Consider the following 21745-nt stretch of genomic DNA (forward strand, 5'->3'; position numbering starts at 1 on the left):
TGTAACTGTGTCCACATGAGGGGTTGCGCTGGTATAAGTATAATCAGTAACAAACAAAAACCCCACATCCCCTAAGTGATGTATTTACAAAAATGGCACAGAACAAGTCTCCAACCTTCCGTTACGAGGTGTGCGTAACTTTCGTTCAGAAAATAGACCACAAACTACACATGAAACAACATTAGACACAAAATAAATTAGGGATTTAAAATGTTACATCTAGGAATATAAAGATTTTTTAAAAAAAACTTTAAACGTAATCTCATATTTCAAATCTAAGTAAGGTAACTATAACAGCTCCACGATTACTTGGACATTTCAAACAGTTTACATTCATCAGGGACAACAGCACTTTGGTTTACATAATTAGGTTAATATGAGCAATGAAATATTTCTCTCCCTCACATTACATCAAAGTGAAATACATTTAGAATATATATACTGCCAAGCTGTTCCAATAAGTGCATTCCATACACGAGTAAGAGTAGCTCTCGCCATAGCTACATGAGTTATAGGTCTTTAATAGAACTCAATCCCCTTTAAAAAAGCTTGCTTTGATTCCTTCATGTCTGACCCATTTTTGATTAATCACATGGATCTTCTCCAGAACACAGCCAAGTGCAAAAAATAAATCTGACTTGGTACTGTGGCAAGCCCACGGATTGCATAGCACACCCTGGATGCATGAGGAAATTCTCATTTTAGTTTGTCTCCCCACCTTTATAAGTCAGACATTTAAAACAACAGTATGCTTTTCTACCAAGCTCAAGAACTCAGATTAACTGTAGCTCAAGACACGCAACGGCAGTTAGAAAACATTTAAGAGCGACCAACCTGACAATCATCAGACAATTACTTTACATAACTTTAAACAGCCAGCAACTCAACCTCTGCCACTTATAAACAGCACTGCCTCCTAGAGAAAGAAGCACTTATTCCTAGATATTTTTGCGAAGCATTTATCCAGTGCTTGCATCTGACTGAAATATGTGTTGTTGGACAGGATGAAGAGATCTCCTCCCAGAACAATATTTTTACTATCATATGGTTATTTTTGATTAGCTTAAATTAGTTTGTGAGCAACACATGAGTTATCATATACCTGCCAAACTTGCCTAAAAGAAAGCAAATGGCTGGATTAAATAAACTGAACATGGCTTCAGAGGATAAAGTTCCCAACCTGATGCATAATCATTACAGATTATTACATTATTTTAAAAAGCAGACTTCCAACTGTATGATTTCCGATTTAATTACCATCTGGGAGATGAAAACATAGCCTTCATCACTGTCCTCTGGTAGTTTGAAGTTTTTGAGATGTTAATGTATTCATTTAATCTCGTTTTTGCAAATCTGCAAATATTCCTGTGCTGAGCTTGGTTATATGATACCAAGCTCAACTAAGGAGAGTATTAGATGCTATTTCCTTGTCAGAAGCTTTACAAACAAAACATGATTGCACTTTTTCCGGATCCCACTCCTGCAAGGTGCCAAGCGTCCCAGTGGGGAATTGAACGGAGCGGGGCAGAGGGCACTCGCTCCCTTGCAGGATGGGGTATTTAGTGGAGGGTGCGTAGGGGGTTTTTCCTGATAGCGTTTCATCTTGCTGTGTTGACATTTCCAACACAGTTTGTTCACTGCACCCCTTCCATTCAAGTTAGCAGGGAATGGGCAGTCGAATCCCTTTGCACTGTTTGGAACACCTTCAACGTGAGTCACTTTGGTGCTGACTCCTCTGTGAACTGTGACCTTACTCTTCTTGCACCAGAGAGGAAATCGCAGTCAGTGCCTCCTGCTTGGCACAGTGTGTGAACGGAGAGCTAGACTAAACTCGCCAAAAGGCCCTGAAGGAGTTCTGCCTGCTCCCTCAGATCTGTTAAAATACATAAAGAACCTTTCTACTTGCTTTGACCGTCTGAGAAAACCATGTCATATAAATAAAAGGATGGTCAACCCAGATTTGATCTTGTTAGTTGTTGAACACCTTCTACTGCCACTGAAGAAAAGAGGAAACAAGGCATTCAACACCTGCAGCACCACTCGATGAAGACCATGTCCTAAGGGATGTACAATAACCAGAAAGACAATATAACCGTCTATTACAAATTATGCAATCCAAAGCATATAGCTTAAACACAGTTCCCCTGTTGGGATTAGGCAAAGGAAAAAAAAAAATCAGCAGATAAAATCATTTGCTTTTACCAGTAAAAATTAAGTTACAGACACCCTTGTCCTCAGGGCAAAACAAACTTAAAAAATATCTTAAAACAGTGAAAAAATACAAGAAAATTTTATTTAAAAATATATGTACTCCTTACTCCAAATTTGTTTGTACAGAAAGGATTTGTCTGAAAAAAGAAAAAATAATGACAAACTAAATGCATATTCAGAGTATGCACTTTCTACAGCATATTTGGTAGAAGCGTTATTTCTGTAAAACTGAGCGAGAGGAAGTTAGTTATTCAGCTTTCATTTGTTCCCTGACATCAGAAGGCAATGTTTCAAACAAGGTGTTCTCTACAATGAAACCAGTCCACTTCAGAGCTCTACATTCACCGAGCTCAGGTGGGAGGATTTCAAAGTGATTGCCTTTAATATCCAAGTAGGAGAGGAATACCAAATTACCTATTTTAGGTGAAAGGACTGACAAGTTATTTTTCCCAATTTTCAGAGTCTTAAGTTTTTTGCAGAAGTATAGTTCATCTGGCACACTCTCCACTTTGTTGCAAGTAATGGAAAAGTATTGTAAACTCTGCAGGACTCCTATTTCAGGTGGGATAAAGCGAATGTCATTGTAAGATAAATCCAAATATCTGATTTTGTTGCATAGGAATAGGTGGGATGGAAGAACCTCTATTTTATTATGGCTAAAGTAAAGCCGCTCGAGACTAGTGAGTTTCTTTATATGCTCTGGGATGTACGTTATGCTGTTGTACCACAGCTTTAGGATTGTCAGTTTTCGCAGATGTTGAAAACTTACTATTTCTTCAATGGATTTGAGGTTGTTTTCCTTTAGATCCAATTCTTGAAGACTGAGAAGGCTGAAGACTGCATGAGGTATGCGCTCTAAATCACAATGAAACCAATTCAGCTGTGTCAGGTTGACCATCTTCTTCAGGTTGTTGAGCATCACTAACTTAGTGCCATCATTATGGATGCACAATTTTTGCAGGTGACTTGAAACATCGACTGCAGATTGTGGAATTTTGGACAAATTACTTTTTATGTAAAGAACTTTAAGGCTTTAAGTTCCCGAAAAGACTCCAGTGTGATGTTTTTGGAAATATCGTGACTTAGGGAGCCAATTAAATAGAGCTCTTCCAAATTTCTGAGGCCATACATCCAGTGTGGAAGTTCTCTGATGTCATCAAACTTGACACTCAAGATCTTGAGATTCTCCTTCAGAAACGCCAAGGCGGCGCTGTGGATCTTCACAGAGCACTGGTGCAACGAGAGCTCCTGGAGATTGTCCAACTGTGCAATGGTTGCTGGTATCATTACGTTATTAATTATTTCAAGTTTTAATGACTGCAGCTCAGTAATTTCAAAAACTGTGTCTGGTAGTCCAGAGAGCATGAAAAGCTGCAGCTCCAAATGGCTGTGGGAGTTCATCTGTAGCCTCTGCCGCAGTTTATCTGCAGTCCACTCATTGTTCAGGTTCAGCTGTTTCAGCTTATTTTCACTGACTTCAGAGAGGAAGACAGCAAACCGCTTGGAATAGAGAGGATCATACTGATCGATCATGTGAAGCATAAAAGCAAAGTCATTCTTGACATCTGGGATATCATCAATTCCTGTCTCTTGCCGAACATATTCAAAAGAATATTCTTTCAGTGAACGGTAGAACAACCAGTACAGCGTATAAAGGCATGTGAGGCCGTAGATGCTTACAAAGCACAGGTAGCAGTAAGAAAGTTTAGAGAACAGATGTGCCATCGTGTGATTACAGCAAAAATTCTTATAGCCTGTCATGTCTTCAATATCAACGTTACAGACTACTGTAAAATTAACTTCTGAGACAAGTGCTGTGTTGTAAGCAATAATAATAAGGAATTTAATCACCTTAAGTACAGTCTGGCGAACATACATGACATAGAGTATGTCACCCTCCTCAACGTGCAGCCTAAATTTCTTCACCTTTTCAAATAGGGCTTTGGCCTGTTCACCTTCTTTCTTATCTAATGCCCCAGGTGTTCCCTTATCCACAACTAACTTCTCAGGGATTGATTTTAAAGACTGTGTCTTGACCAAAATACCTTCAGTGCTTGGCTGGATAGTATTAGACTTGTTTATGTTGTTCTTCCTGTTATCTTTCTCTTCAGAGTCTTCCCCTGACACTTCAGATAAGGCTCTTGTTGTCCAGGGAGAATCGAAACATTTCCCGAGTATTGAAATGAAGTGCTCAATTTTGGAGCTTGATCCAGGGAACTTGAACCAAAAGTTACTACACAGCATGAAGACCAGTGTGTGTATAAGGACAAGGTAAGGGAAGTACTTGGCATACCAGTGCAGGGCACGTTCATAGCACACCTGATTTATAAAGCTGTATTGCTGAAGGTCCAAATCAGTCTTCAGTCCTTTCATTTCAACTGTAGCCGGAGGGGTTGATGGCTTGAGTGGAGGAAGGGGGGTTGTATCTGGGATTGTGTTAAACACATTTGAACTATTAGATTGGTTCTGGCAAGGCTGTATGCGCTTTGGAAGGCATATTATCTTGTCTTGCATGACCTGAAACACACAAAAAGATATCTTTTAAACTGATGTACAAACAATGGTGGCAGTACCAATGGGTGGCTGTCCTTGGAGTTCCTCCAGCTGCCAGGCATTCCTCCTCACAGCCTGGCACTTGGCTCCACAGTCTGTGCTACTGTTATTATTATTCCCAACAAGACGCTTGGTCTATATGCCAAGAACTAGGTCACCCCTTTTCATCTATGGCTAGCTTTCCTTAATTTGAATAAGAGGGCATTGAGACAATCCAGAAAAAGCAAAAGTGTGGGTAATGCTTCCAGAAAAGACCAGGGATCTCCTGCATTGCTCTCCCCAGAGACAGACTTTCTTGCCAGGTGTATTGGCCTGGGCTTCATGATGTTCAGAGATAGCTTAGGCTTGAAAGCAGCAGAACTACATTCATGTGGCTGTACGCTCACACCGTGATGTCTTATCACACCAAAAATGGCTGACAAAGAGCTAATGTGGGCATATCTATGCTGCGACATTATTAATCTTCAGTTTTAATAGAGACAGATAGGGATAATGGAGAATTGACAGCATTTGTGTGTGTGTGCGCACATGAACATAATTTTTATGCAGTTTCTCATACATATACATAGAGTCCTCACACCACACACCTGGGGGAAAAAGTAGCTCTGCACTTTTGTCCTTTAGTCTGTCTATAATGCAAAAAAAGCAACTTTCTTAATTTGGACTGGCCATCCCTGTTGACAAACTGAGGTCAGAGTGCCTTTAGGGACCAACTACCTTTGGGTTAACTTGGGATAACAGTTTGAGTTCAGTGCAAGGCTCCCTATAGGTCTGAATTTAAAATGCTAATCCATCTGATAAACTGAGGATATCTGTTATTTGCCCTGAATGACTAACTGGGATTAGCCCAGACTAAGAATGTGTGTGCAGTGTGGATGTCTAAGTCATGCCAAGAAACATGAGATCCATGTTTGAACTAGTATTATAACTTTCTATTTTTGTGGAGTCCATCCCAAACAGTACTTTCCATTGCTTTTCAGTTTTTGGCTCTTTAGCCAAATGTAACTGACAGTGATTGATGGTAATGTCAATTGTTTATGTGTAAGCATCCTCAGAGATGCTTTGGAATGGAAGACGCATAATATTAGTTGTGGGTGGTGTTAATAAAATAAGCACATTAATTTCAAATCTCTTTGAAGCATAAAGACAGAAAGAATTTTAACATTTGCCAAATAAGGAAAAACAGAAATTACCTTTTTCAAACTTCTAAACAGAAAAATGGTGACAAATAAGAACTTAAGTCGATCATCTGTTTTGTTGTGCCAAATTGTGGTGAAAACAGGCATCCAGGCACAAGCCAAACCAACAGCTTTTATCTTAGCTGGCACTGCTTCATCGACTCTAGCGCAGCTCTGCTGATTTACAGCTGGTAAAAGTCTGGTCTGTGTTATTTGATGTTGCTACCTAAACAGCTTTAATCCTGGAACCAGCAAATTTTGGCTTTGTTCACAGTGAACCCAAGAGATAAAACAAGACATGACACCATCCTTCTGAGGACCTTCCTTGTTTGTGGTGTTCTTTCAACACCTCTGAGAGCACCCGCCTCGCCTCCATCCCCTTTGATTTACCTGCAACGTGCACCCAAACACACCAATCATCAGCATGGCGACAGAGAGATAGTCTGTGAACACATCCCACCAGGGCTTCAGCACCCTGAATGCCGGCTGCTGCTCCGAGAACTGGCGAAACTCGGTCACGGGAATCATCGTCCTGCAAAAGAGAAAGGCCAGCGCTCAGCCTCCTGCAGCTGGTAGGCCTCAGTCTGTGCGGGCAAGTACTTCTGTGAGGTTTGAAAAAACCTGCTTAGGAAATGAAACTCCCAGGATGTGGCATAAAAGTTCCCAGCTACCACCCAAGGGATCCCTCTGACACCCCGCCTCGGAAGAGGGATGCTTGTGCCGACCCCCGCAGCTCCAGTGAGGAAGGAAGAGCAGGACCGGGATCCCATGCAGGCAGGCAGGCAAATCCCTCTCTGCATTGACTCCCACCATATCTGATGGGTCAACGAGGCCTTCTGAATCCCTGAAAAGCAGCCTGTTCTGTAGATAGAGACAATCAGCTTTATAGATGTTAGCCTTGATCTCAAATGTCTGGCTAAAATGCTTGTCCTGCGCTCAAATTTCCCAGGTCCTTTTAGCTATCATGTTTCATTCATTTCCATTTTAGTCATGGTGGCTTCAGGGATGCTTTGGAATATTTGTGTGCATGCTCACTGCAGTCTTAAATCTACTATGTTTTGAGTGCAAGTTGCTAAAGTGCTTTAGCTAACCAAAACTACAGGCAGATCAAGAGCTTTATCTTCACCTCAGATGCCGAGGCTTACATCATCACCTCCCCTGAAAAATCAACTAACGCATGAGCATGTACAGGCAAAGCAACTGATTTTAAAGCCTACAGCATATTGTGTAACTGCATCCCTGAGATCAAACCAGTACTGAAACTCCCCAGTAACTTATGATGGAAAGATAAATTCACATGGGAATGGAACAAAAATACTCCCAAGGGCAATTTACAAAATTTGTCCTTTAACATCATAAGTGCTGACCACAATCACTTCATATCACAGTAATGCTGGAAGAGTCTATAATCCTGATTCAGCTGCGCAATGGGACCCATTAGTGCGGGTTGGTGCCGTCCCAGCTGTGCGCAGGCTTAGCGATAAGCACACGCTTGCTGATACGCTGCCCAGGGACTTCAGGGATCCATTCAGAGCCGGGGATCTGGCAGGGAAGGATTCAGGCCTTAACGGCTGCAATTCATCACAAGCGTACAGCCATCCCAAGAATTTATAATTGACTCCCACTACACTGGCCTTACTCGTGTGGAAAGATGCTCAGTTTGACACCTGCTCAGGGACTGCTGTGCCTCTGCTTGCCCAGCTGATCCTCAGGAGGTACCACAGTCCCCAAAGGCACAAGGTGATGTCTGTAAATGAGCTTGGGTTTAGTAGCTGTGCTGGGGCTTTGCAGCTTTCTGACTGAGTAGCATAATAACTTCTTAACCCTTGCTCCTTGCTCCCCTCTGCTCTTGCAACCCTTTCGTGTTGCTTTACGCACTACTTGGCCAGGCAGGAGAATTTCCCTCTTAGCCTCCTGTCCTTCTAAAAGCTGTCCCCAGGATGCATGCCACAATGCCAGATGAAATTGCCCGCACCTCTCACATGGCTGGCGATCCCCAAGAGGAAGGCAGGCTGTCCTCTGCAGCACTGGCAAATTAATAGAGCATCAGTGAAAATGATGGCAATGCAAGCCTGACTTCACGCAGCCAGGTCGGAAGCTCGGCAGCGTCCACGCCAACAGGCCTGAATTGCTGCAGTGGTGGCAAAGGAATGCAGCATTAGTTATTAAATTACATGCAGCCAGGAGCTGTAATTCTGATTTTTGTGTGCCTGTCTTGCAAATGCTCAGCAGACCCATCAGGGAAGATGTACCTCTACAGCAGAAAACAGCTCATGTAGCTGCTGGGCCAAACCTTTGTTGCCTTTTGCTTTTCTTTTAGAAGTACTGGTGGAAAAAATGGATGTCATAAATTAGAGGTGCCCCAGGCAGCTTTAAGTATATGCCCAACACTCCTTCAGCTGAACCCAAGGAGAGGAAACCTTCCGCTGGCAGCTCCCAGTGGCACCCATGGAAAGAGCCTTCAGCCTGAGCTGAAGAACATCACGCACTGATCTCTCTTCCATACCCACATGCATTTCACAGCCATTGATAAGGAATTACCCTCCCTTTTTTATTGCCACATATAATGTAGGTGACTGGCAATGGCTGCTGGTAAGCTTTAAAAACCAGTTTTTCTAACAAGCATTGAAAAGCATAGAAAATTCTTAAAGGACTATACTAATACAAATGTCAGCTAAGCAGTTGCCATGCAACAGTCCTGCTCAGAGCTTTGTAACACATATACTGCTGTCGGCTCAGGTTTGGAGGCCAGTTAGCTGCCTGGAATGCCACCAATACGCCCAAGAATACATATCAACAGATTGCTTAAAAATCACAAGGGTTTGACATTTTCTCTGCCCTCCCCCCTCCTTAATAATGGCTTGTGGGTTCTTTTTCATCTTCTGATGCCACAGCCTTAGGGCTCCTATTTGTAGGGTTTTTCCAAAAGCACAGACAATTCAAGTGTCAGGTAAGACACAGTCGTGTTTCCTGCAGTGGAGACTCTTTGAGAAAATATGGGTGCTCACATGCACCAAAACATGCAGAGACCCAATCCTCGCTGCTCAGATGTCTAACAACTCTGCAGATCTGAGCCATGGCATCATGAAAGTCGGCAGTACTGAAAGAGGGGCAGCGCCTGACAGCAGATGGGACTGGAAACTATCTTGCAAATTACTGTGCAGGTACAGCTTTCAGGACTAAAAATTGACTGCTGCATTTGATAGGTTTTACTCTGTATTTTTAGGGGCCTTTGTTGTATTATATATTTGCTTTATTTCTTCTAAGTGATGTGTGGGGAATTTCGATGAAGGCAGGTAGTTTCTGGTACCACTAATACATGCTGCTCTGATCCCTTGTTCCCTTTAGAGACTGCTGTTTGCATGGTGAGACTCCTCATCAGTACAGCGCACATACTGTTACCCTGGCTAATGGGCCAAGCAGAGGGAGACCTGCATACAGAAAGCCTCCCTGAGCCATGCTAGAAAACCCATCGGTGAGGGTGGAAGGTTTGCAGTCCAACACCTGACATCAAAATCTGTCTGCCACTTATGTTTTTCTTTATTGTTAAAAAAATAAAACAAATGTTACTGAATGATGGCAATGGTACTGCACATAATAATGGTAAATAAACCAACAGTGTCTAATGACAGACAATATTCTTTAACTTCAGGAAAAAAGACATTCACAAGAACCTCTAAATGGAGATCGGATGTGAAGTAGTGGGATAATAATTTTCCAGCATCCTCTGGAGAAACCCTATTGCTTCTCCCCTTGCTGCACTAGCAATAAAGAGAAAATGCTGGAAAGAAGTGCAGAGAAGCAGAGGCTTACCAGCGCTGCTGGTATCTGCACGCAGAGCAGAATGACACAAAATCACTTTTTATTTGTCTCCCTCTTCCCTCTAGCTTCTTTTCTGTTCTGGCTTGTCCAGTGACCAAAAGAACATCTATTCGCAGTGGTTCTGAGGCCTCAGAAAAGACACAGCAGGTCCACATGGCTCACAACAATCCTGAAAATCCCCTCCGCGCCATGGCCGGAGTCCAGCTCTTCCCCACTGCTACACCCAAAGCCACACCACTGCCAGACTCATTTATAACCACGCACAAACCAGGTCTGTTCAAAATAAGGTGATTCAGTCAATCATAAATTTAAACAAATCAAAACATGGATGCAGAAAAGTCACGCTGCAGCCCAAATCAGAGCAACCTCTGGGACAGCACACTGTCTACTGTAGATTCTTATATCTTCTTATAACAAGGAGATAGAAGGAGTTCAGCATTTCAGCTGGTGAAAGCTAAGACAGCATTACTAATTTCAGTTCACCCACATTCAAAATGCTATTTAATGGCACAATACGTTGTAGCTCAGATGTGGAGTCTGACTTATGTTAAATACTATTCTAACCTGCTTTAGGAAACATTGAATTCTACATATTGGATATTTTTTAAAATTAAAATCAGAAGTCGTTCTTTCTTTTCTCTCTTGTATTTCTAATAATCCTCACTCTCTAGAGAAAAGAAAACCATACATGAGATAAATCCTCTGGTTTTCAGCTACCAGAAGTAAACAAAAAAAAACTTGGATTAAAACAAGTTGTCCTGGCTGCTAAGCAGTGCTGCAGAAAAGAGCTGAGGGTTTGCCAGATTAAATAAAAAACAACAAAACTGAAGGGAGATAAATTAGTAGGGTTTTTATTATTATTTTAAAATTTCTAGGAAATATAGAAAAGTTGACAAGTGAAAATGAATGTGTGATAATAAGATGAAACACTGGAATCCAGGTACAAGGAAGGTGTGATATTCACTCCAGCAGAAAAACTACCTACAGGAACCAGCTAATGCACGGGCGATTAGGAATGAGACACGACGACTTAATGTGACCTAAAAGAGCTAAGGAGAATAAATAGATCCAAGTGAGAGAGAATGGTATTGGAAACAAATTACACTTAATAAATCAAGAGATTGAATCAAAGGATGATTGCGAAATGGCTGCGCCGTGAAGCAATTGGCCTTCATCAGAGGGAATAAAGGAAAGTGGTGGGGACAGTTTGTAAGTAATGACAGCTCTCGCAGTGCGGCTAAAGGGAAAAACGTGTATGTTTTACAAATGGGCAATCCGTGTGATGTGCACTGCAGAATATAAAGGAAATCATTTAATTAACTTCCTGCCCAGTGGCAGCTCAGAGGACGCTCGGGCGGGTGGCCCAGGGGTTTCTGGGCAGGGACTGCGTTTGCAGCACTGGTGCCCCGGGCCAAGTGGCACAGTTGGGGCTGCCGGGCAGTGGCCGAGCCTCTGCCCCCAGAGCTGTGTCAGTAGGGCCGCTGTGCAAACGGGCACAGAGGTGCTGACGAGCGGAGTTCCCAGCTGTAGCTGCAGCTACCCTACCTCCACCAGCGATGGCAACCCAAGGGACCAGCCCTCGCCAGCCACGGCACAGCGTGCCCAGCTGGCACTGCTCGCCGCCGGGGCTCTCCAGCGGTGCTAGCTGTCATAGTGTGGCCTGCAAAGCCCTGGGGACAAGCCCCGGCCTGGGCTTAGTGCTTTGCAAGTAGGCGCTGTGAGCCGCTCTTGGGGCTTCGTGTCCGCTGAACTCCTGTGAGCTGCCTTGCAGCAGCACTCGAGGGACCCCGGTCAGAGACAGGGCCCACCGTGCTGGACAGTCAAACGCCCGGGGACACAAAAGTTTATACACTCGACCTGCCTGAGATGTGTGTGATACACCCCCTCATCGAGCTGTATTCATCTTGCATCTTGAGAGATGCCTTAGAAAGAAAAAACACATTAACACTCAGAGAGGTGCCCCTCTGCTACAACCCTGAACAAAACCGCTTTTGGCTTCTAGCAGCTGCCAGGCCCCATGCTCCAGCTATTGCCAGGTGACGATTGCTATTTTTAAGCAGATTTCACAGAGTAACTTCATTCATTTTATGGAGTGTAACTGTGTGGATTGACACCAGCCCTCAGCTGAATCAGAGGGTTCGCTGCTGGGGAGCGCTCTGTTACCGCTGAAAGCCACCGCGCTGCTCCCACTCTGCCCCACCTCAGCTTTCAAGGCAGTTTGTAGAGACACTGCGATTCAAAAAAGCAAACATAGTGAAATGGAAATAAGTAACTGGAGTGCCCTGCCTTTATCTCACCTGCGGCAGGTCTGCCAGCGTGCATTCCTCACCAAGACAGACCCCAGCAGCTCCCACTGCCGCCCCCTGCCACGACAAGATGGCCGCAGGCCCACCTCTGCCATGCTGTTGGGAAAGCTGCCGGCTGGTCTGCGCCCTTCCACAGGCGATGATCAATATCACTCATTGACACCAGTCAGCCTGTGCCCCAGCTATGTCCTCCTTGCCCAGCAAAGCCCAAAGGCCTGTCTCTGCGCCTTGCTGACACTCATGCAACAGAGAAACAGCGTCACCGCTGATTTGTGTGCTGTAGGCGGGAGACCAGGACTTGCCAGGGCTGTGTTTGCCAAGCTACAGGCGTTATTCACCTGAAGTCAAGCCCTCTGCTATTTTATTCTTCCAGTAGCGGTTACTCAATCATGTCGCCATGCGTTGAAGCAATCGCTGGCATCCATCACTTGTTTTAGGGGAATGACCACAGCCGCACAGCAGAATCGGGGCCCCTGGGTGCTGGACAGGCAATTAACAGCCAGAATGTATTGGTTCAGTAGGGGCAGGGTGCAAATAACACACTAAGGGGGAAAAGTAGAAGAACGTAGCAGTAGGAGAGAGAGAACACTGCAGAAATAGTGACGTTTGCAACTGGGGAGCATAAAAAGTTGGTGAGATTTCTTAACCTGACTAGAAAAGATGCTTAAATTATTAGCCAGCTGACATGTAACCACATTTCCCTGCCATCGCATCAACCCTCCTCAGACTTAGGATTAGCACCACCATCTCCTGAGAGTGGCACAAAGTCTATGCGAGCCCCAGATGCTATGGACATGGCCCTGACCCCGCCATAGGGAAGGAGCTTCCTCTTGGTGTGAAGGGCCTGGGCTGGTGGCTGCAGGGCCACAACTGCAGCCCAGCTAAATACGCTGGGGAAGCATCAAGGCTGAGATGTTCTCGAGACAATTCAGACCGGGACTGCTTGGTCTTTCACATCAGAGATCTACTGAAAGGAGAAGTGCTGGGCTAGGCAAAACCCACCCTCCTGGCTGTTTTAAACATCCTGCATGTGTTAGGATAAATTATGAAATGCCTTTTGGGAATAGTGCTGCAAGTAGGTCTCTGGGTTGGTTCCCATACATGATTTATAGCATATTCATCTTCATTAAAGGAACAGAGCACAGAACATATTTAACACACAATGAGCTTGGGACCCGATAGCGGGACTCCGCAGAGCCCAAGTGCTGCAGGCTGCGTGTGCAGGGGCTGCACTCCAGTGGGTTTTGCTTTACACAGGACGTGGCACTGCACAGCCCGAACACCACAGCTCACTGTCCTTGGTTGTAAACGTTTGTTACTCTGCATAAATACCATAAAGTCGCTTTTCAGGTGGTTCTGAGCTGTCTGGCCTCAGCCACCTTGGTTGGAGCTGAAGTGAAGCTAAAGTGCTGCCTAGCACAGGGCCTGAGGCTGCACTGAAAAGCAGAATTTTGCGTTCTTATATTCCCTGATTGGGAACTACACACTGAGACAGTTAAATAAGCAGGGATAAGGAGTTTCACAGCCAGGTTCACGGTGGTGTACTTCTTAAATACACAATTTAAAATCAGTGGTCTATGCAGAGCCCCAGGGCTTAGGCCCACAGTCTCCTCTAGCCAGTGATGGCAGGCACAGCTGCACTAGAATGGCTTGGTACTACCCCCATCAGTCATAGTTTCGTTGATTATACCTTTGCCAAATTTGTATTTGTGGTAGTGTGGGGCCCTGAAACGACCATAAGGAAAAACCTGCCTACTTTAAAACAAAATTTAAATGAAGATCTAGCTAGCAATTGTTCAACCATTTCTAGAAACAAGCTTAGGGCAATAACATTGGACTGTGCACACTACAAAACTTGCAGTCTTTTTATTTTAAACTTTCCAGGCCCCTATGCCCCCAAAATTTGGCCTGTTGTATCAGAGATGCACTTTTTACTGCAGCTGTGAACAGCTGCCCACAGCTGGTGAACTTATAAACCTTTGGAAACTGTGGTTTTTGCATGTGTCCTTTGATCTCAGCAGCTGAACACTTCATCTTCAGTGTGCGTCCAGGAGCCCCTCACAGCTCCTGGCACTGCCCATGCTGGCACCACAGATCACAGATAATGAACCTGCTTCACTTCATCACCTAACCAGGGAAGGACTAAAAGTGGACCCAGGGACAAGGCAGCAAGTCTGGAAAACTGAGATTAGACTAAAGGGGAAATAAAATGATAAGGGCTGGAATTAGCAACTCCTAATTCCGAAGAGGTTGATGTTCCATCCTTATCTTGTATTCTCACACACATTGTATGCACAGTGAAATAATCTCTGAACTGCCCTGACATTCGGTTTTGGTAATTATCTTGCTATATGCTTGCACTGACCAAAATGTCCAGCAATTTGGTAATTGTAGGTGCTTGGTCAGTTCCTGTGTAACATATGAAAATACCTCTGCTACTAACTTCTCCCTGTATTTGGTGAATTTCAGGAGAGCAGTTTCCCTGCTAGGCTTTACAGCCATTGGTGTTCCCTGTCATATAAAATTAAAAAAAAACTAAACCAGATTGTCAAAATGTTTTGGTTGGAAAAACTATTTAGAATGCTGGCTATTTGGGAGTATGGCAAAAAAGTATCACATGCTGCCACTTTTTCAAACACGACAGGTGACTTTTTGTTCTGTTGATTGTAACAGAGGTTTTCATAGGAAGAAGCAACAACATTCTGAAGTAGAAATACAAACAAATGATGCTGTGCTTAAACATAAATCCACGTTAAGAAACTGGAAAGCTATTAAAAACAAACCATTTAAAAATAATTGTTTGGATGCAGAAGTCCATGTGTTTCCTGTATTTTCAAACAAAACTACTTGCAATTCATCCTCTCGGGCTGAGGCTGGTGATGAAATGCAGCCCGAAGGAACAACAGAGCATGAGTCAGGACTCCCCATGGGGACCCAGCCGTGGGCTCCCTGTGCTCCTGCTTTGGGCATGCTACATCGCCCCACCATGCTGCCGCTTCACCAGATGCAAAACAGCAAGGCATCTATTTTCTTTGCTACCTTTGGTGGGAAATATGAATGAATAGCACTACAAAACCATAACATACTACTTTGTCCAGGTTTCTGCAATGGTTGAGTCTGAAGTGATAGCATGCCAAAGCTTCCCTGCAAAGCCACTGGAGTTAATCTGATTTCATGCTACACATTACCAAAATTATGTGTCACAGTTGGTATTAGTCTGCAAGCTGGGGAGCAGACAAAATACGATCAGCCTATAGAAGATACTACTCCAGCAACCCCAATTTGGTGGCCCTACAAAACATGTGCAACCCGTGCAGTTTTCACAGGGGCTACACCTGCACTGATGCGATGATGAAACCAGGCTGGCATGACTGGGCTGTCCCCTGCGTGACAGCTGTTCAGCATAGAAATGGGTTACATTTCCAGATGATCAGAGAACAACTGCACTCCATTACGCCAGCTGCCACAACCAAGCTTCCCCAGCGCCCCGGCTCTGCAAGTCCGCAACCATGGGCAAAACTCCAACAAATCACCGGGGCTTTAGTTGCTTGAGAAAACTGAAAAGGGTATAACTTCCAGAAACCTGCTGAACACCTAGACCTTTACTGTTCTTTTCCTGCTGAGTTACCGAGGCCCACACTGCAAGCATCCAGCGTACATTTAGGTTTCGGCTGCCTCTCTACCTAATACCCAGGAGGGAGCGTGGCAGATTCAGAGGTGGCAGTGAATCCCCTGCTCTGCTGTCGGGGCTGTCAGTACCATCCACTGCGGCCGTGGAAGCTCAAAGGCCTGAATCCAGAACTTGGAGGATACATAAGGGATGGAAAGAGGAGACATAAAGGACGTAAAGAGGAAGCAACTTTAATAAACTACATTTCAAAATATAAGCTGCAATTTCCACCTACACATACAGTAAGTGCCGCTTTGGCGACGGATCCCAGACAATAACCTTGTTGTTTGTTTTAAGAGTCATAGTACTTTTTCCATGTATTACACACCAAAAAGACTTCCTATTGTCAGCAGCTCTTTGACTTTGACTTGGTTGGACTGAAGACAAAAAAATGTTGAGGGACAGATTCTGCCAGATAAAGTCTCAGTGAAATCAACAGGAGTTCTTTCTGTACCAAGCCCATGGGCTTGCGTGGAGATTTGGCTTTTCTGAGCTAATTGTCCAAATCTAAAGAAAAGTACACTCTATGCATTTCCATGTCAAAGACTACTTCAAAGGCAAGACTCACCATTTTTCAGCTCTGGGAGTAACATTCTTAGTTTATCAATCAGGGCTATCACTCAAGCTGCCGGCCCTCTTTCCAGAGCTGCAAAATGTTCTTAATGCGAGAGAAAACCTTTAACAGCAAACCAAAGCACTGAGCAATAAACTACCCAGTAAGTAGTACTTTAGTATTCCTGAAATATGTCTAAATGATTGAGAAAAGTCACATCAAGTTTTAATCAAAGTTACACCAGGTTTTCCACAGACACTTATTTAACATTCTCAGATAATGAAGACAGAAACAATGCCAGAGAATGTCATAGGACAGGCAATATTACAGAAACCAGCGCAATTCACTGTCAAAGGCATAGTCGGGGGCCTCGGGCTAACACAAGTGCTCATAATAAAAATGCTCAGCTGACATAATTAAAAATTAATTCCTAATTGGGACGGGAAGCACAAAGGATCCATTCTGAGTCTTAAGCAGCTCAACCATCTGAAAAGTTAGTTAAAAACTATTTATGCAGTGATTGAGCCAAAAACATTAAAGAAATGCTTGTTTTCACGATTTGTGAGACTTTTTCATATAAAGGATCTTTTCTGCTCCCGCTTGCATGCTACACAAGAGAGCTTTCTAAACTTTGCGAGGGTCTCATAAAACACGGATCCCAAAATGCCTGGATAAACATACAGGTATTCTCAGCCTGAAATACAGCTGATGTATTTTCCTCCCCCCAACCACCCCTTGTGACAAAAATCCCCGACAATAAAAATAAAGCTCATAGTGTCATCCATACTCCTGAAAGAATGAGAAAGACTAATATAGGTAAATTCAGGCACATAAAATAGATGTGATCTACACATACTCAAAGATAAACAAGAACAGCTACAGAATCAGAATCACTATTCACATAAGATAACTTTTAAAGATCTTAAACTTCAGAGATGTGGAAATCCAGAGCTACCTGCCTAAATTCTCTGTTGGACTTTTTCAGTGCGGTGTCCAGCCATGGCCCACTGAAGAGGGATTAGCTCTAAATTTATTCCACCAAAAAGTCCGTGGCTGCATCATAAAACACAAAGAAAGGCTGTATCCATCCATCCCGCCTAAACTTTGCGAGATCAAAGCAGTTGCTGGGGGGGTTCTGCCCACACTATAGCAGGTGTGCAGGTCTTTGAAATGATGTTGTCATGGGTAAATGATGGCAAAGAGCAAATATTCTTTTTAATCACATTACCTTTAACAAAGGGCTTTTCTGACAATATTGTCTGTGAACACCCATGTTGCTCTATAAGCTTGCATGAAAACTACCCCCCCCCGAGACTGCTCATCAAGCATTCACATTGGCTCGAAAACGAGGTCTCTAACAGTGCTCACTCAGAACACCAAACCTGCTTTCTGACAGCAACCTGCGCTTCTGAGCTCTCGCGTTCTGCTGTAAATCACACGTGTATCTGGATCTTACGCCGCTGCACGCTCAAGGCAGGGCTTGACCTGTGCTCTGCTTCACCATATGCTCCAGAGCAAGCAATTAATCCAAACTCCCACCTTGCTTTCAATGATGAGTAAATAAAATTGGGAAATGTTCTCAGCACTTCAGCAGTCATATTGCTGGCTTGTTCAGTTTTGGATTCCCATCAATACAAAACCACTATGTACTATTGCCACTGAAGGGAGACGTGAGCTAGCGTCTCCATTTGCAGCAGATCACAGTTTAGCTCAGGATTTGAAGTTGGTATAGAAAGCTGGGTGCTGCTCACCTGAAAGTCAATGGAAAAGTTAAAAGTTTACTTGGACAGAGCAAGAAATGGAATTTTAATGCTACTCTACAGGACCAAATGTTTTCACATATGCTGGTTCAAATTCAGTGGAACTTTGTACGCTCGCCATAACAGCAGCGTTAGCAACTTTCCATGGAGAACGGTGCCATTCTGTGCTTCAGGGGAGGCCTTTGTTTTACTTTAAAACCAAGAAAAAACATGCACTGTATCTTAATGCAGGATTCTCCCAAACAAATGGAAAATGTGCAAAGCACATACACGGCCCTATTCTACCTTTTAAAAATCTGACCTGATCAAACACCAGATTGTAAGTCAATCCTTCATGAGAGATGGAAACAGAGTGGACACAACCTCCATACTGCAAAAAAATGCTGAAAAAAGTCATCCTGGTCCAAGCCTATGACTCTCTGGATGATGCAGTTGTAAAGTTTATGCTGTGTCTAATTAGCTGCTTGTGTCAGGCACTAAAATGTAAAATGAATACAGTGCAGGAAAGCTGACCCAGGGTCTGTCAGCTCTGAAGCCAGCTCTAAGATGCTGTGCTTGCCTGGGGATGGGGAGACAGCGATGCCTGCCCTGTATTACGAATGACAGCAATGGAGCAAATGATTCACCAAGAAGATGAATCAAACCTAGTATCTTCCTAGTGGGAAAGAGGTCTTAGAAACACAAACCCCAACAAAAGTCATTGCACTGTAGCTTGAATTTGCATCAGAGTTCTGTGGCACAAAATCCCTGGGCAAACAGCTAAAGGATGGAGAAGAGACTAAAGTTTCCATTATGTTGAGCATATGAAATCCAACACTTGTTAACATTCTTCTGACAGATCATTTTGGAAGGAGAATGGCTTCTTTGCTTTACTAAGTAAGGTTTTAAGGGAAGTATTTTGGGGTTCTCTTTTTTTTTTTTTCCTGAGGTAAAGGGTTTCATATTCAGGGTTTTCTTTAAGATATAGTCCCTCCCCTGCTCTTCACAACTCTGGGACAATGAGAACAATATCTTTTCACTAACTTTACTCAAAGAGGAAAAAATCCTGTAAAATTAAACTCTAGCTCCCGTCATTGTGAATTGTTTGGATGGCAGTCGAAATTTTTTTTACTTCCCGCAGCATTCAAAAAGGCTTGGGCTGGGAAGTGCCTTTCTGGTGGTGAACAGGGGCCACCTCAACCAGTTGCCACTGAGGTCAATGGACAATCAGGGGAACTGCCCCTCCCAGCACTCTCTGACCCAGTTCATTATTTTGGGTCTCACGGTGCCGTCACTCTGGCGCTAAGGCCACCTGAATATTGTCTAACCCTCTCTACTGCCCAGCCCGGATGCCACCTCCCTCCCAGTCCGAGCCCCTTATTGTGGGCCTCGAACACCAGATACTGAGGTGGGATGCGGCTGCCTCAGGAAATCAACTCAAACTGGTACAGGAACTGATTGCAAGATAGGGCCAAGCACTGAGGCAAGGAACTTGCGTGAAGAATTCAGCAGTCTCTGATTTTGTTCTTCACTGGCAACCAGCACTGGCCTTTTCCAATCCCGGGCACAAAGAGTAATGAGATTTTTAGGCTTTCCATCAGAAAGTTTCTTTCTAAAACTGCTTAAAAGAGTAAATAATAACAAAAAACCCCCAGAAAGTTATATTACAGTAAAGCCTCCAGCGGGGCCCGTTAGTATTCAGACTGGAAGAAAACAGCACCACGGCTGCCACACGTTTAGCAAACTCAGAACGCAACTGGAAAAGGAAATGATTCAGAAACCACAGGTGCTCAGCACCAGGCTGCTGCGCCTCGCTGGCAGCCCCTGGGCACGGGCACTTGCGAGACAGCAGGAATCGAAGGCCAGGTTAAAATCAGGGATCAGCTCAAAACTGTGCTCAGCCCGGCTCTCCGTGCTGACCTGCACCACAGGGCCAAACAGGCACTGCCAGGAGAAGAGTGAGTGCTACCCTCCTGCCTGCTTTCATCATGCCGAAAAAAAAAGTAAAAGCAGGTCTAATATACCGGGGGGAGGGGAAATATGTGTACTCGGTTGAATTGAGAAGGGAGATTTTTTTATTATTTATTTCCAACATTGCCATCTTTTTCTCCACTATCTTGCAGCACACCTTTCCGCCTGTCCATTTTTTTACAGCATCATTCAAGCCTACAGTGCTCTATGGGAGCAAACATTCATGTGTGTCTTCAAACAGTGCTGCTCATAATACTGAGTCCTTCCTCACAGAAAGTACTTATTCTAAAAGTAAAAAAAAATTAAAAGGCAAGCCATAACTCACATACTTATCTGTGCAGTAAAATTCCTCACTTTTAAACATTTTCATCCTAATGAAATCCTACTAGGAAACGTTCGGCAGTCTTTCATAAGCCTCTCATTTCGCTTGGTCAACTCTTTCCAGTGAACTGGACAAACTGCATTTCCTGAATAATGAACAAAACCGCCCATCACACTGCGACAAGGCAGAGCTGCTTTTAAACCGATTTAGAATCACGACCGGGTTGTTTTCTTAAATCCCATCGAAAACGGAGCCATGAACGGCGGAGCCTCGCAGCGCGGCCGGGGGCTGCGCCCCCCTCCCGACCCGGCGGCAGGGACCCGCCAGGACCCTCTGGGGCGCGGAGCCGCTGCGCAGCCCCCGCGGAGGGGCCGCGCTCCCCGCGTCCCCTCTGCCCGCCGGCGGGCACGGGCTGACCCGCCGCCTCCCGTCCTGCTCGCAGCAGGGTTTAGGGTTTAGGCGGTTTTTTCGGGGAAAATACCGTCAAGGGCTTCCCTGGAGCCGCCCGTCTCCACGGCGACCGTTTCGCCTCGCCCCGCCGGCCCCGCTCCCGGGAAGCCCCGCTTGGCTCCGGGCCGCCGCCCCGCGGGGCACCCCCGGGGCAGCCCGAGCGCCGCGGCCCGGCAGCAGGGGGCCCCGCCCGGCAGGGATGGGGTGGGATGGAGCGGGGGGGGCTGCCGCGGCCGCTTCCCGGAGCCCCTCCGCGGGGCGGGGTGGGGGGAGACGGCGGCGATCCCAGATAAAGTTTGGCTCCCCCGGCGCTGCCCCGGGACAGGGGCGGCACCGCCGACGCCGCCGGCGGGCAGAGCGGCGCCCCCCGCAGCCGCTGCCTGGGCCGGGCCGGCCGCTTCCCCCCTTCGGGGGCGCAGCACCGGGCGCCGCCGCGGCTCCGTCCCCGCGCGGCCCCCCAGGGCCCCCTCCCCGCGACGATGCCCCGGCCCCGGCGCGGGCAGCCGAGGGCCCGGGAAGAGGCGGGCCGGCCGCGGCAGCGCCTACCTGATGCGGGCCGGGCGGGAGGCGCGGGGTCACGGGCGGCGGCGGCTGGGCGGCAGCGCGATCATGCCGCGGTGCGGGGCTGAGCGGGGCTGAGCGCGGCGGGCAGGGCCGGGCCGGGTGGGGCGGGGAGGCCGCCCGCAGCCGCGCTCCGCCCCGCCGCCGCTCCGCCTCCGCGCCGCCGCCGCGGGTTCACGTCTCCGGTCTGACGCACGCGGGGGCGGGCGGGGGGCGCCGGTGCGGCCGGGCAAGCCGCTGCTGGCGGCGGCGCTCCGGGCGTGCCGCCCCGCAGGCCCGGCCGCGGCGGGCGGGACAGCCGCGCTCCGCCCGCCCCCGCTCCCCCCGAGGCCAGGCGGGAGGGGGCCGCTGACGGTAACCGACGGCCGAGGCCTCCGGGAGGGCCCGCGGCATCCCCGGCTGGAGCGGC

General features: G+C 46.0%; 1 protein-coding gene across 1 annotated transcript; it reads right to left on the reverse strand.

Moving 5' to 3' along the window:
• Positions 1–308: 308 nt before the first annotated feature.
• On the reverse strand, positions 309–21371 carry LRRC8C (leucine rich repeat containing 8 VRAC subunit C). Its single transcript, XM_068406025.1, is given in 4 exon segments — positions 309–3243; positions 3246–4728; positions 6333–6474; positions 21322–21371. Coding segments are annotated over 3 exon segments (2406 nt in total). The 5' UTR covers positions 6471–6474; positions 21322–21371; the 3' UTR covers positions 309–2458.
• Between the last annotated feature and the right edge of the window lie 374 nt (positions 21372–21745).

This window comes from Nyctibius grandis, chromosome 8 (genome assembly GCF_013368605.1).
Source record: "Nyctibius grandis isolate bNycGra1 chromosome 8, bNycGra1.pri, whole genome shotgun sequence".
In the NCBI taxonomy this organism is placed as follows: Eukaryota; Metazoa; Chordata; class Aves; order Nyctibiiformes; family Nyctibiidae; genus Nyctibius; species Nyctibius grandis.